The 13,902-nt window shown below is 62.9% G+C and overlaps 1 protein-coding gene across 1 annotated transcript in view; it reads right to left on the bottom strand.

The window, feature by feature from the left end:
- Window positions 1–10,993, bottom strand: part of MOB2 (MOB kinase activator 2) — a 30,671-nt gene extending 19,678 nt beyond the window's left edge. Inside the window, exon 1 of the mRNA XM_036281150.1 lies at window positions 10,933–10,993. Coding sequence (XP_036137043.1) covers window positions 10,933–10,949 — 17 coding nt within the window. The 5' untranslated portion in view covers window positions 10,950–10,993. The remainder of the gene's footprint in view (window positions 1–10,932) is intronic.
- Window positions 10,994–13,902: the final 2,909 nt, after the last annotated feature.

Genomic DNA, 13,902 nt, shown 5'->3' with positions numbered 1-13,902 from the left:
GCCCACTTTCTGCACTCTCCTCCGTGGCCTCGGGAACCATGCTGGGAGGTCCTGAGGGCAGCAGGGAGGTGGGGCACTTGGACCCCCGGGGCCTTGGCACGTGGGCGGAGAGCAGGCGGGCTGACCTGGCACCGGCCGCCCGGCCTCAGGCCCCTGCCGGCCACCCAACCTCTCAGCCTCGACTCCCATCAGTGCAGTGGGGACAGTGACCTCCATCCAGCGTGCCCGAGTGAGCAGAGGATCTCAACACTCACCCCGGAAACCGGGACCAGCTCCTGGACGCCCCTGGAAAAGCAGATCTCCTGGGCGCAGTGGCAAGGGCAGCGGGCAGCGGGCAGCGGCCCGAGCACCGGTTCCTCCCAGGGGCGCATCCATCTGACTGCCAGCCCCTTCCGCCCCAGCAGAGGGCCTCTGCCTGGTGAGTGCCGCACGGAATGAGGACGTCCTTTCTCAGCCACGAGCCCATGAGCCCAGACACGGCACCCAGAGTGCCACGGGCAGGCCACGGAGAAAACTTACAAAGGGCAAGGAAGATAAAAACACAGGCTCAGCCCAGCGGTGAGGAAACCAGGGGACACAGCAGGGTCTTGCTGCACCTGCCCATGGAGACAAACCTGCAGCCCAGCCAGGGCAGGCCCCCGGACACCCAGCAGGCACAGCTAACAGAAGTATGTGACAAAACGTATCAGCGAGGGGAGAGCCACCTGACACCCAGTGAAAACAAGCTGCAGAGTCAGCTGCCCAAGCTCCTGCTACACGGCGTCCACACACGGAAACAAGACGGCGAGCCCTCAACCGCGGAAGAGCCTCTGCCAGCTGGGAAGAGGCCACCGCGGGCGAGACCCAGAGTAGAGCACAGACACAGGGACAGGAGGGAGCCCCCGTCCAGGTCTCGGGTCCGCGTGCCCGGAGAGGGAAGTAGGCACGGGTGCAGAAAGAGCGGGACACTGTCCTCTCGCCTTCCACGGCGGAAGGTGCCGCAGGCGCCGCTGGGCTCTGTGTCTCTTCGTACAGAGAGAAGCGCACACAACGTCTGGGACCAGAGTCAGGCCCCTTCTGCACACGGGCATGGTGCCCACGCCTCTGGTGGCTACTCCCCAGTGTGGGCCCCATGTTCAATGAGAGAAAATGCAAGCGACAGTGGGCAAAGAGCGGTCAGGGAGCCGGGCAGGGCGCTGACCCAAGCCCACACGGCTGCCTTCAGAAGGAAGCTCCCAGCAGACACCGTCCTCGTTCGCTGGCTCTGCCTCCCACCTTCCACAGGGCACAGGCACCACCCTCTGCCCACACCAAGCACCCGAGCGCTTGCAGAGGCCGCCTCAGCCCGGCCCAGGGGGGCTGCCCTAGCGCGAGGAGGCCACCCAAACCCGGCATGAGCAGAGTCCCCGGCCGCCAGTGGGAGCGACGAGGGCGGCTAGGCTGGCACAGCTCCGCTGAGGCCCAGCCCTGGTGTGAAGAGACGAGCAGGCTGAGGTGCTGGCGTGAGGCCCGGGCAAGGCTGCAGGGACCCCCAGGCCAGCCGAGGCTCAGCTCAGCCCACCTGCAATGTCGCAGCACCGCCCACAGTGCACTGCCCACGCAGGGCACCACGGAGCCCAAACCCTCGCCTCCAGGACACGGTGTCTGAGGCCCGGTGCCTCCAGATGAGAACACCAGGGAGCAGAGCACACTGGGAGGAGGGCAGTCGAGGCCCAGCGGGAAGGCGAGTCCCTGGAAGCAGGAGGCCAGGGGTTCTCTCGGTGAGGGGGCATCAGTGCAAGACCTGAGCATCACAAGGGACAAGCCCAGCAAAGGTGTGGAGGGGACAGCAAGGGCCAAGGCGCCAGGGCACAAAGGAGGCGGCAGCTGGGCAGGGGGGCGGGTCCAGGTTACAGCGGACAAGGGAACCTCCCGGGCTGGGGGCTGGCTGTGGCCGCTGGGCTGTAGCAGAAGCCCTGGGGCCCGGCTCCGCCTGGAGGCGGAGAAGGAGCTGCAGAAGGGCCCAGGACAAGGCGTGGGGGCTCCCCGGCTGGGGCTGGCAGTGCTGAGGCCGACCAGGATGAAGCGCTCACCCAGAGGCCTGGGCCCCTGTGCTGGGAGACGTGACTCACTGACAGACGCTCGCCACGAGGGGAGGGTGCGGGCAGAGACTCGGGCGGGCAGTGGGCATAGGACAGGAGCTCAAGACACGTGGGCAGCTATGCCTGAGGGAGCAGACCCCAGCTGGGCACAGGTGCAGCCTCTGCAAGCCCGCGGCTCACAGTGGGGGGGGACGACCAAAGGGATCCGAGGGCAGAACGGCGCTTGTGGACTTAGCCCAGCGGCTCACCCCTGCCCACCAAGGAGACACGGGGACCTGGCTCTGCGCTTCTGGGGCGGGGCCAACGCTGCAGAGGCCTTTCTGCAGCTCACTGGTGATGCCTTCCAGCAAATGGGGTGAACAAGCCCCCCTTGGGCCGGCACTCCCTGCACCCCCACAGCACCCAGCAGCAAGGCCCGAGGCGGTGCTCACCTCCGCAGGGCCAGGCCCAGACCCAGGCGGAGCGGGTCAGCTGCTGCCACTGCTGAAGAAGGAGAGGCCCTGGCCCCTCGGCCACCAGAACATCAGCGGGACCTGCCGGCCGTTAGAGCACCAGCCCCTGGGACCAGCCCCCACCAGCAACCCCGCCGGCTGGTGCACAAACACTCGGGAGGCTCCAGGGGGGGAGTGTGCCAGGCCCTCCCTGGTTGGCGAAGCCTCTGCTCGCCTTCCCAACGAGGTTCTTGGCAGAGAATCGCACCTGCACACACAGCTGGGCTCATTCCTCAAAGGAGCATCGGTTCTGACGCAACACCACCACCTCGTCACAGCGCTTCCCACGAACAGAGGAAGTGAAAGGCAAGAGGGCCTGGGTGGCTGAACCAGGGCGAGAGCCTTTTGGTAAGTTCTGGAGGGAGGGTGGGGGTTACAGGCAGGCAGGATGGAGGGCCAGAGAGCAGGAGAGTATGGGGGAGCCACCTCCCGGGAAGAGGCAGAGAGAACGGGGAGCGGGGGACCCACGTGAGCACTGAGGACAGGCAAGAGCCTGGCCCTGCCCTCTCCCCTCCAGACAGCAGAACCGGGGACGTGGTGAAAAGTCCAGGTCTGGGTGCTCAGAGCAACAGCGACCCATCCCCAGGGTGAGTCTGCGCTGGTTCAAACCCCTACTGACAGCACCGTGGGGGCCCAAACCTCTGCTGCACCCCAAGCAGCTGCATGCTGACGGCTGCCCATCCACGCCCCTCTCACACGCGCGGGGCCGACCGTCCGCACACACTCACAGGTGCAGGGCGGACTCCCCAGGGGCTAGCAGCGTGTCTGCTCAGAAGGAACACAGAGCAGACACTGAACCCCTCGCGAGATCTGTCCTTCTCACCTTTTCTTACTCTGGAAAATACTTTTAAATTGTGAAATGTTATGTTGACATACGCTGGGTTCACTACTGTTTTTACACGAGCTAAATAATTTAAACCTTTTTCTATTTTTATTTCTAAAACAGTAAATACTGGCCCACCAGTGTGGCTCAGTGGTTGAGCGTTGACCCTGCACCAAAGGTCGCCGGTGCGAAACCCTCTCAGTCAGGGCACGTGCCTGGGTTGTGGGCCCATCCCCAGTGAGGGCACGCAGGAGGCGGCCCATCAATGTTCTTTCTCATCGATGTTTCTGTCTCTCTCTCCAAAATCAATAAAAGGAAAAAATATTAAAACAGTAACATTGATAACTACAACCCATACAAATCCAATAATTTTCAAGAAAGTAATGGGGTCCTGTGACCAAAAAGCTTGACCACGCTGCTCTAGACCGATGCGCACCCATGCGGAGAGAGGCCACATGGGGAGACTGAGGCCCGATTCAGCCCTGAGAGGGGTGGGGAGCAGTGGTCCTCATCAGGGGCCTCTCGGTTCTGCTGTTGACTTCACAGCCACACACACTTCTCAAAGCCCAAGCCCAGCTGCTGAGCAGGCCTGAGAGACGGGGCCGAGCCCGCAAGTCCCCAGACCGAGGCGTCCCCACACCTGCCGCCCACGCGGGCGAAACGCTGCCACTGCCCTCGCGCAGCTCGGAGGCCGGGCAGGCTGCACTGAGCCCACCAGCAGGTCTCGTGTGCCAAGTGTCCAGCCCTGCAGCCAGGAAATACCCAATAAACCGAGTTCACAGTAACAGTTCCAACTTAACCAGACAGTCTGTCTTTTATACCGTATCTCTTTTTAACATCAAGACGTGTTTGTTTAGACCATCACGGGTCGCGAGGGCAGCACTGCTTGCTACGGAGGCCTGCGCCACCGATCGTTCTGCCCTCGGCATCAACCTCTGCTCGCACGCGGGTGTGCCCTCGCACACGGGTGTGCCCTCGCACACGGTGCAGCTGCGCCACCAATCGTTCTGCCCTTGGCATCAACCTCTGCTCGCACGCGGGTGTGCCCTCGCACACGGGTGTGCCCTCGCACACGGTGCAGCTGCGCCACCGATCGTTCTGCCCTCGGCATCAACCTCTGCTCGCACGCGGGTGTGCACTCGTACATGGTGCACCTGTGCCACCTGCTCGCACGCGGTGCAGCTGCAGCTGGAGACCGTTTTTTAGTTCTTTAACACGGGATTCGTGAGGGTCATCTGTTCCTGGTCATTTCTGGGGTTTGCTCCCTGCCTCTTTCTTTCTTCAGCTCACACAGAAGCCAATTTAAATGAGCTCCCACTGATGCAGTTTGGCACAATCCACTCACCAAAAACAAGAGAGACTATAACGTATTGTAAACACTGATGAAAAAGTTCTTGTGTCCCTGGTGATATGGGGCGGGCACTCTTCTGTCTAGAATGCAACCGGCTGACATGCCCAGGGGTGAGTGAGTCCCCTCGCCTCTCCAGGTTCCAGCCCCAGGACACCCTCTCGAAGAGCCGTCCAGAGCCCCTTCTAAGAAATGACCTGCTGCTCCCTCTCCAGGGCCACACCCCCTCGATGCCTCCTGCCCCTCCCGCAGCATGGCAGCTGCACCCGAGTGCTCGGAGCTGCGCCCGTGTGCAGTGGGCACCGCACATCAGAGGTCACATTCTGGGACTCACACGCTGCACTCCAGACAATCTACCTCATTGCACGTGCCCCCCCAAAACATGCTACAGCACAGGGACCTGAGGCGTGCCAGGAGGAAGACAGCAAAGCAGCTCCCGCCAGCAGCAGGCCAGAGCCCAGAGCCGCACAGTCAGAGCCGCCGTGAGCGCAGTGACGGCTCACATCATGCCGGGTCCACCCGCGACAGCTGCGGTGGGAACAGCCCGAGCACCCGCCCGGCAGCCCTGCACGTCACCCCCACTGGTGGAAAGATAAGCAAGGCAGGAGGTGATGACCTGACGGTGGCCACAGCCCAAAGCCACATGGTTCCACCCAGAACAGCACCACAGGTCGCCTGTGGCCCGGGTGCGTCGGGCCAGTCACTGCCCCTCCTCTTTCAGCGTCCACACTGTCGTTCAGCTTCCCTCACTTCTCGCCCGTGCCCCAGACCCGAGCTATGGAGGTGCTGACACCCGTGAGTGGGCCCAGCCAGAAGTGCTGTGGGAAGGAAACCAAACCACAGAGACAGAGGACCAAGACCCCTGCCAGTCAGACAGGGCAGCCCACGCCACCTCTTCCACCAGGGCCCACACCGCCTGGAACCAGGGCCGTCTCCCAGACAGGCTCCAGTGCTGACACTTCGACACGAGAACAGCGCCTGAGCGCAGCCCTTGCACACACACGTGAGCACGTCCACCATGCCCAGGCCTCGGTGCCTGAGCTGCCAGGACCAGGAGGGAGACTGGACCAGGGCACTGCCGTGGGCCTGCAGCACCCAGCTTCCTGAGCCAGGCGGCCAGAGCGGGGGCTTCAGAGCTGACCACAGCCCCACGCTCCAGCTCCTGATCACAAGGTCTGCCGGTCAGCCCCGGCAGCTGCCTTCCCAGGGTCCTGGGGAAGAGGCCGTGGGGAGCAGCAGCAGGTGGGGACACTCGGTGCTCAGAACACCAGGACAAAGGCTGGAAGTGGGTGGCTGGTGAGGTCAAAGCCAGCCTCACCAGCTGTGGCTCATCTTAAAAGCATCCGCCCTGAGACAGCCCCACCCGCTGCTGGTCCCTGCCCTGCCCCGGCAGAGCCTTTCAGAGCACCTCTGGTGGGTGCATGTCCTGCCTGTCCCTGCCAGCGGCACAGCTTCAAGGACACTTGGCGAGGGCTCCCAGCAGACACCCCAAGCAGGAGGGCAGGTGATGAACAAGGCATCACTGGGTCAGGCACAGGGCCGGTCCTATGAGGAGGGATCGGTGCAGCACCAGCCTGTGGGGGCCCTGGAGGGAAGCGGCTGTTCCGGGAAGTGTTCCCCCCAGTCACTGCTTCTGGAGCCTCTCCGGAGAACAGGTGTGTGCTCAAGGCTCTGTGCCTGGGCCCCATCCTTGTGCTCTCTACCTGCACGTCCCTGAGCCCCCACACACACCCCACTGAGCTCCCGCTCTGGGCACCCTCCAGCCTGGCCTCCCCACTCCAGCTGCACCTCGTCCACTGTCCGTGCTCCCACCCACGTTCACACCTCCTTCCCCAGCCTGAGAAAGCAGAAACCGCGGGAGCTCTGGCCCTGGCACAGGCCTGGGACCACACGGCAGAGGCCGGCAGGCCTGCAGGTCTCGCAGCTGAGGGCGTGGTCCCTCCTGCCAGGAAGGGCCAGGCCACAGATGCACGGTGCCCGGCTGGCAATAAGCAGGGATGGCGTCAACAGAGAAGCAGAAGCTGCATCTCTCGGACAATGGGCACCGTGCAGTGCAGAGGGTAGCCCCCACAGGCCACAACCAGGACGAGCTTCTACGGTGCTGGATAAGACCACCCGCGGTGGATCCATTTACGTGGAATGCCCAGAGCAGGCAAATCCAGAGACAAGACGAAAACGAGTGGTTGCCCGGGGCAGGGGCGGGAGTGGACAGGGAGTGCCTACTGACGGACACCAGCTTTCTTTTTGGGGTGACAGCAATGTTCTCAAATTAAACTGTGGTGATGGTTACACTGTAATTTCACTAAAATTACTTAATTGTATACTTAAAACAAGTAAACTTTATGGCATGTAAATTACACCTCACTGAGGCTGTTAAGAAGAATCTAGAGACCCGGGCAAGTTCCGTCTGGGACTCCCTGTGACTGGACTCAGATGCTGGCCACCAGCAACACCTCCACGGGGCAATGTGCAGGGGCTCCACTGCCAGAGTCCCTGCAGAACAGGTGCGCAGGCTCCACCCGGGCAGATTCCTGAGGGCAGAGCCACCACACAGGCCAGAAAGCCTTGCGGCCGCTCAGCTCCACACACATGTCGACTGGCCGAGAGCTCCCGGGCCAGGCATGCAGCACCGTGTCGACTGGCCGAGAGCTCCCGGGCCAGGCACGCTGCACCGTGTCGAATGACCGAGAGCTCCCGGGCCGGGCACGCAGCACCGTGTCGACTGGCCGAGAGCTCCCGGGCCGGGCACGCAGCACCGTGTCGACTGGCCGAGAGCTCCCGGGCCGGGCACGCAGCACCGTGTCGACTGGCCGAGAGCTCCCGGGCCAGGCACGCAGCACCGTGTCGACTGGCCGAGAGCTCCCGGGCCGGGCACGCAGCACCGTGTCGACTGGCCGAGAGCTCCCAGGCCGGGCACGCAGCACCGTGTCATCGAGCTGGAGGCTGATCTCCTTCGCCAGAGCCAGGAAGCTAACTGACACCTCGCCCCACCCCACCTGCTGCTGGGAGGAGAGCAGGAGGTGGCTGCATCAAGACGTCCGCAGCCCCAGAAAGTGGGGAAGGGGGCTTTTGGGTCACTAGCCACCCTGGCTGTGGGTCCAGGCTGGAGGGGGGACTTGTCCCTGCAAACATCACCCTCTGGGCCTCCCCCAGGGCCAGCGGGGGGTCTGGGTTTGCTCCCACCAGTCAGAAGAGGGAGAGAGTGTCTCCTCGTTTGTATTTCCAGAGGCCTGGAAGGTTCTGGGTTGTGCTTTCTGTTAATGAAATTGAAATTGCGCTTTTCTTGTCCGCTCACAAATGCCCAGAGTTGCCAGTTAAGGGTAAGACAAAGCTTCCTCCAAACTACCAAACGCCGTGGCGGGCTCCTTGCTGCCGCAGACCTCGGGGAACCTGACGCAGCTCCACGGCTTCCCTTCTGGGCTGGCTTCCTTCCCAGTGACGAGGCTGCCGCCTTGTCATCAGCTTCCCAGAGAGGAGACAACTGAGGACTGGAGAAGCAGACCACACAAGATGTGGCGACCCTTTGCAAGTCCGAGAAAGTACTGCACGCCCACTGCAGCAGCCAGCCCAGCGCCAGGCGTGGAAACACACAGGGAAGCAAGCTGCACCTCAAGAAGCTCCCTCCCAGCCAGCGCCAGCGGACAGGCGGGCTCCGGGCAAGTTGTGACGTGCGGAGGTGCTTCTGGTTTCCCAGCCGGTTTCCTGCGGGACCTCCCTTTCCTTAGACGCAGCCGGGAGACTGAAGATAAGGCCACCCCATTACTCAGCAAAGGCTGCTCAGTGACAAAAACAGCCCTGGTTATGACAGTGGTCGTGAACGGAGGGAGTATTATTGCTATAACAGTCAAGTCCCTACTTTTGTTACATGAGATGATCGGATGCAAAGAAACCATTTCTTAAAAAAAAGAATAAACAACATTTAAAACATAAAAAAAGAACTACATTCCAAACTACCTAGTTGACACTGAATGGTGTGAATTAATACAAGTAGCAAGAAATAGTAAAACAACAACAAAACATGTGCCTGGAGTCATGCCAGGCTGAAACCCAGCTGAAGGATTCGTGCCAGCTCAAGCCCCGGCCCTGAGCGCACACCCGGCGCCCATGGGTGCAAGCGCCTTCACACACCCTGGCTGGCCTCGCTGGAGTGGAGGGACCCGGTTAAGTGAGAAGTGGACCAGAGTGGGCGACGTCTCAGGGGCTCTGCCACTACCACACTCTGCGGCTAAGTCTAGGCCACAGCGTCTCCATCTTTTCCAGTGGATGCTTCATAAACACGCGGGAGGAACAGAGCGGCACCTGGGTCCGGCCAGGTCCTCCGTCCTAGGATACCACACTGAGAGCAAGCTCTTGAGGAAGATCGATATTGGGCAACTGAAACCATACCACCTTTTTTTTTTTTTTAAGAGGGGGAAGGTCACAGTTAAGGAATTACTAAACAATTCATGATTTATAACATCCAATATACAACCCACCAAATTTAAAAATACTCACACAAAGATAACCAAACTCCATCCTAAGCCCTCTCTGACATCTCTAGTGTCCTTCCGAACTGCCCACTGTACAGCAGGCAGAGCGAACGCTCCTTCCCTTCCATGGGCCCACGGAGGCAGCAGCCCCAGGCTGCGTCGGTGCCCTCTAGTCCAGCACCTGCCTGGGCCAGCCACCCAGAAGGGGCCAGGGGATGAGCGCTCTGCGGGCCTCACGACAGCCTGGGCGCCAGAGTCCTGCCAAGGGCCTCAAGAGCCCAACTGTGGTTCACGTCTGGACGTTCACGACAGTGACAGCAGAGTCCATAAAGCACAGACCTCGGTCAGGTGGTCAGTTTCCAGGCAATGGAGCACCTGGTCCTCATGGACACAAGCAGGGAATCATCACAGGGACAAAATACCAGCAGCTGCTTCCTCAGCAACCCAGCTGACCAGGCTGATCCTGCCCACCAACGAACAGTGTCCTCGGCTGGAGCAAACCCACTGGGAGGCCAGGATGCCTCCAACACAATCCCTCCCAATAAATGCAGACAGCCAGTGTCTACGATTCAAAACAGGGAGCCCGGCTGCCTGCCCTCCAAGGCCTCCTATGCAACACCCCCGGTGGGAACAGCAGCAGGTGCCCGGCAATGCCAAGCATGTTTCAGTGCCTCTCCTCGGCTTCTCTTTCCCCGCCACACTGCGAGCGCCACGACTTCCGTTTCACGGGTGGCTGCTGAAGAGCAAGAAGGTCGGGCAAGGTCAGTGGCCACCTCAAGTCGGCAGGATAGCGGTGCTGCCTGTCCAAGAGGCCGGCAGAGCTGGCCACCCTGCAGCTGGTCCCCAGCATCACCACACGCTGCCCTGACCCCTGCGCTCGGGCTCCACGCCTACCCCGCCACACGGGCACTTCTCTCTGGCCTCTGAATTCACCCCTACAGCCCCTTGCCCCCCACTCCACCCGGCCTCCCCCTCCCCTAGACTCCGCACCACCTGCAGGCAAAGGTGGGGCTAACCCATCGCCTTGCTTATCCGACAGCACCCCGCACTCTGCGCTGCGCCCTGCACGGGAAACAAAGCCATCTCCCTCCTTCCCGGGACTTCGGCACCCAGACCAGCCGTTCCACCTGCCCCGGGCCGCAGCCCCGGCCCCCGAAGAGCGAGCCGCCTCCGGAAGGTGCCCCTGGAATCAGACTAGGGGCAGGTGCCGCAGGACTCGGCCACCGGGTGGAAACGGCCTCCCCTTCTCGGTCTTCGAAAAGAAACACACAGCGGTTAAAAGCAACCGCGTTCGCCCTGAGTTTTTTCCGACGACGTGACGTTCCGCGTCTGCCTGCTTTCCAGCGGACACAAAGCGACCTGGAGGGCAGCCCAGCCCGCCGCTCCCGGCCGGCGCTTCCTTCCTCCTCCGCCCGCCCGGCCGCATCCGCCGGTCCCGCCTCGCGCGCCGCGCCCGCCCGCGGCCGCGCCCGCCCGTCTGCCCCGGCCCGGCGGGCGGCTCCCGGCTCGTCCCCGTCCGGCCCGAAGCGAGGGCCCGCGGCGAGGTGCGGCTGCCGACCCCGGGCGCGGCGGGCCCCGCGGGCGCCGGTCCTGCCCAGGCCGGGGGAGTCGCCCCGGTCCCGACCCCGCGCCGGCCCCGCCCGCAGCGCCGCGGCCCCGCGGAGACGCCCCTCGCCGGCCCAGCCCCCCCGGTGCCCTTGCCCGGCGCGGCCCCCGGCCCCCCGCGCGGCCCCCGACTCACCCCATGAGCCAGTCCATGGCTGCGCGGGGCCCGCCGCGCCCGCCGCCCGACACGCTCGGCCCTCAGCCCGCGGCAGCGGCGGCCGGAAGTAAACACTCGCTCGCTCACTCCCACACTCGCGGCGCCGCCGGAAGTGACGCGAGCGCGCCGCCTGCTGGGAAACGTAGTCCCCGCGGCCCCGTCAGCCCCGCCCCGCGCCTGCGTCCCGCTGGTCGCGCGCGTCCTAAGACTGACCTCGGCGCCCAGTCTGTCCCCGCTGCGCCCGGACACCCCGGGCGGTGCCCTGCTCCCCGGACACCCCGGACGGTCCCCTGCTCCCCGGACACCCCGGACGGTCCCCTGTTCCCCGGACACCCCGGACGGTGCCCTGTTACCCGGACACCCCGGACGGTCCCCTGCTCCCCGGACACCCCGGACGGTGCCCTGTTCCCCGGACACCCCGGACGGTGCCCTGCTCCCCGGACTGGCCCTCTGCGCCCAGTCTGTCCCCGCTGCGCCAGGACACCCAGGACGGTCCCCTGCTCCCCGGACTGGCCCTCTGCCGCCCGGACACCCTGGACGGTCCCCTGCTCCCCGGACACCCCGGACGGTGTCCTGTTCCCCAGACACCCCGGATGGTCCCCCGCTCCCCGGACAGGCCTTCTGCCGCCCGGACACCCCGGACGGTGCCCTGCTCCCCGGACTGGCTCCACTCCCCAGACTGTCCCCTCGCGCCCTGGGCTGTCCCCTCCTCCCCGGGCTGTTCCCACTCCCTGGACTGTCCCTCTGCCGCCTGGACACCCTGGACTGGTTCCCCCAACCCTACTCTCAGAGGAGCCCTTCCCGCCCTCCCCTTGCCTCCTGTCACCTCGCCTTCTCTGCAGGCTCCGAAAGCCTCATGTGGCAGGCAGGGCTCTCTGGTGCCAACAGCAGAAAGGTCTAAGGCGAGAGGATTTTGTGGACGGACATTGGTGGCCCCCAGCATTGCAGGCGGGGGTGGGGTGGGGGGGTGGAGGACCGACCCCAGACGCTCAGCTCATCGCAGAGGCCTCTTCCGCAACTCGTAGCCCCTGCATCCTGCCATCCGCCAAAGCAGAGGCCGGCAACTGAGGCCTGTCGACCCCCGCCTCCCTTGCAGCACCGGGCCGTCAGGGACATGGGACCGCATGCGGGCCGCTGGGGACAGACACCAGTGCCCCTGGATATGACGCTGGGGCCCCTTCACCAGAGCAGGGCTGCAGTGGCGGCTGCGCACCTGCCAGAGTGGATTCTGGGCCGCGGGCTGACTGGGGAAACCTAGGCCCTTGCCTGTGCCCCACTGCACTGCACCGGCGAGGCTGGCAGCTTCCAGAGGGAGAGGCAGAGCCCGCCTGCTAGGGAGGGTATCCCAGGAAGGAAGTTCATCCACCCGTTTGCTGCTTTGCACTAACAAACACCATTCTTCCCCCACCTACACGTCCAAAGGGGGGGGGGGGTGCTGCCCACGATAGTGCAACTGCCCTTTATATACTTGAAACTCTGCCCACCCCTCCCTAAGGGGCCCGGCCAGCCAGGATGGGCGAAGGCATCCCTTCCCCTTCATTCCTCTGTGACGGAAGCTCCTGGAGGAAATTGCAGAGGTACAGCCAACAGCCACGCCAGATAAAACATCAGGAGAGACAAAGGAGGGAATTCATTCATGTGTGATGGCGCAGAAAGGAGGGACGTGCGGATACGGGCTGGGGTCTCACTCCATCTGGGCTTCCGTCCCCCGGTGCACGTTTGCTCTGCCTTGAGCCAGCCCGGCCACAGGCTGCCGCGCTTCCTGGCACAGTGACCCAAGCCACTGTCCCTGAGGAAGACAAGCCTGGAGGACGCTGCCAACATCCGGTGGCTAATCTTCCATTGGCTGTTACTATGGGCGCGCTGGTCCTAGGAAGGGCTTCAGGCAATCCCCCAGGTCCCCCTCATCTTCCTTCCTGTCCCCACTGTGGACCAGCAAGCCCAGGTCCCCCGCATAGTCTGGGGTTCAGATCCTAGCTCTTCCACTTACTGGCTGGTGGCTCGAACAACTTGTTTGACATCCTCGTGACTCAGTTTCTTTATTAGAATAATGAGCATAATGTTGTCAGGTGTGTCATAAGAAACTCCACAAGGTCACAGGGGTAGGCTGACAGTGGGGAAGCAGGGAGGTGTGACTGGGTGTGTCTGGAGTATGACCTACTTGTTCATGCAGCTTACCTGTGCTCAAGGTAAGTCCCTGTCCCCTTGAAGAGGGAGCTTCTGGGCACACCCCAGTTTACGGCGTCACGCCACCCAGTCTGCAATGACAGTTCGGGTCACACGGCACGTGGTACCCCATGGTCCCTGTGCAGTCTGAGGTGGAGCCCAGTGGCAAGCAAGCACTTGCATCTCAAAGAATCCTGATTGATTTCCTCAGGTGATAGGGCTTTGCTCCAGAAGCCCCAGCCCTCCTCCTGCCTTATAACTCCGTTTGCACGTGCCATCATCTCCATGCACCTGGTGATTCGTAAGTGCCAGGTGCTGGAGCTGCCTGGTCTGGAGGCTCGGCTACACCTTCTTCTCAGTGTGGCACATTCAACGCGGCTCCACGCGGAGGCCCTTGCTCGTGAGACAAGAACAGCACAGTCAGGGGGCACTGGCCAGGGACTGTCAGTTACCTGCCTCCATCCGTATCCATTTTCTCTTCTCCTGCCCCCCCCTCGAGAAAACAGTCACACCGGTGGCAGGGAAAAGGGGGGCTGGGTGTCAGGGGTTGAAGTGTGCCCCCTCCCCCGACACAAAGACATCCTGAAGTCCTAACCCCTAGTGTCTCAGACTATTGGAAATAGGGTCATTGCAGATTGGATTAGTTAAGATGAGTTCATACCAGGGAAGGGTGGGCCCCTATTCCAGTATGAATGGTGTCCTTAGGACAAGCGGGACTTGGGACCCAGAGAGAGGTGAGCACAGGAAGAAGACAGCGTCTGCATCCGCGGGGGGGCCTGGGCC

The sequence above is a fragment of the Molossus molossus genome, unplaced genomic scaffold, assembly GCF_014108415.1.
Source record: "Molossus molossus isolate mMolMol1 unplaced genomic scaffold, mMolMol1.p scaffold_m16_p_31, whole genome shotgun sequence".
Taxonomy (NCBI): domain Eukaryota; kingdom Metazoa; phylum Chordata; class Mammalia; order Chiroptera; family Molossidae; genus Molossus; species Molossus molossus.
The sequence above is the reverse complement of the archived record's forward strand: the minus strand, read 5'-3'. Positions and strand labels throughout refer to the sequence as shown.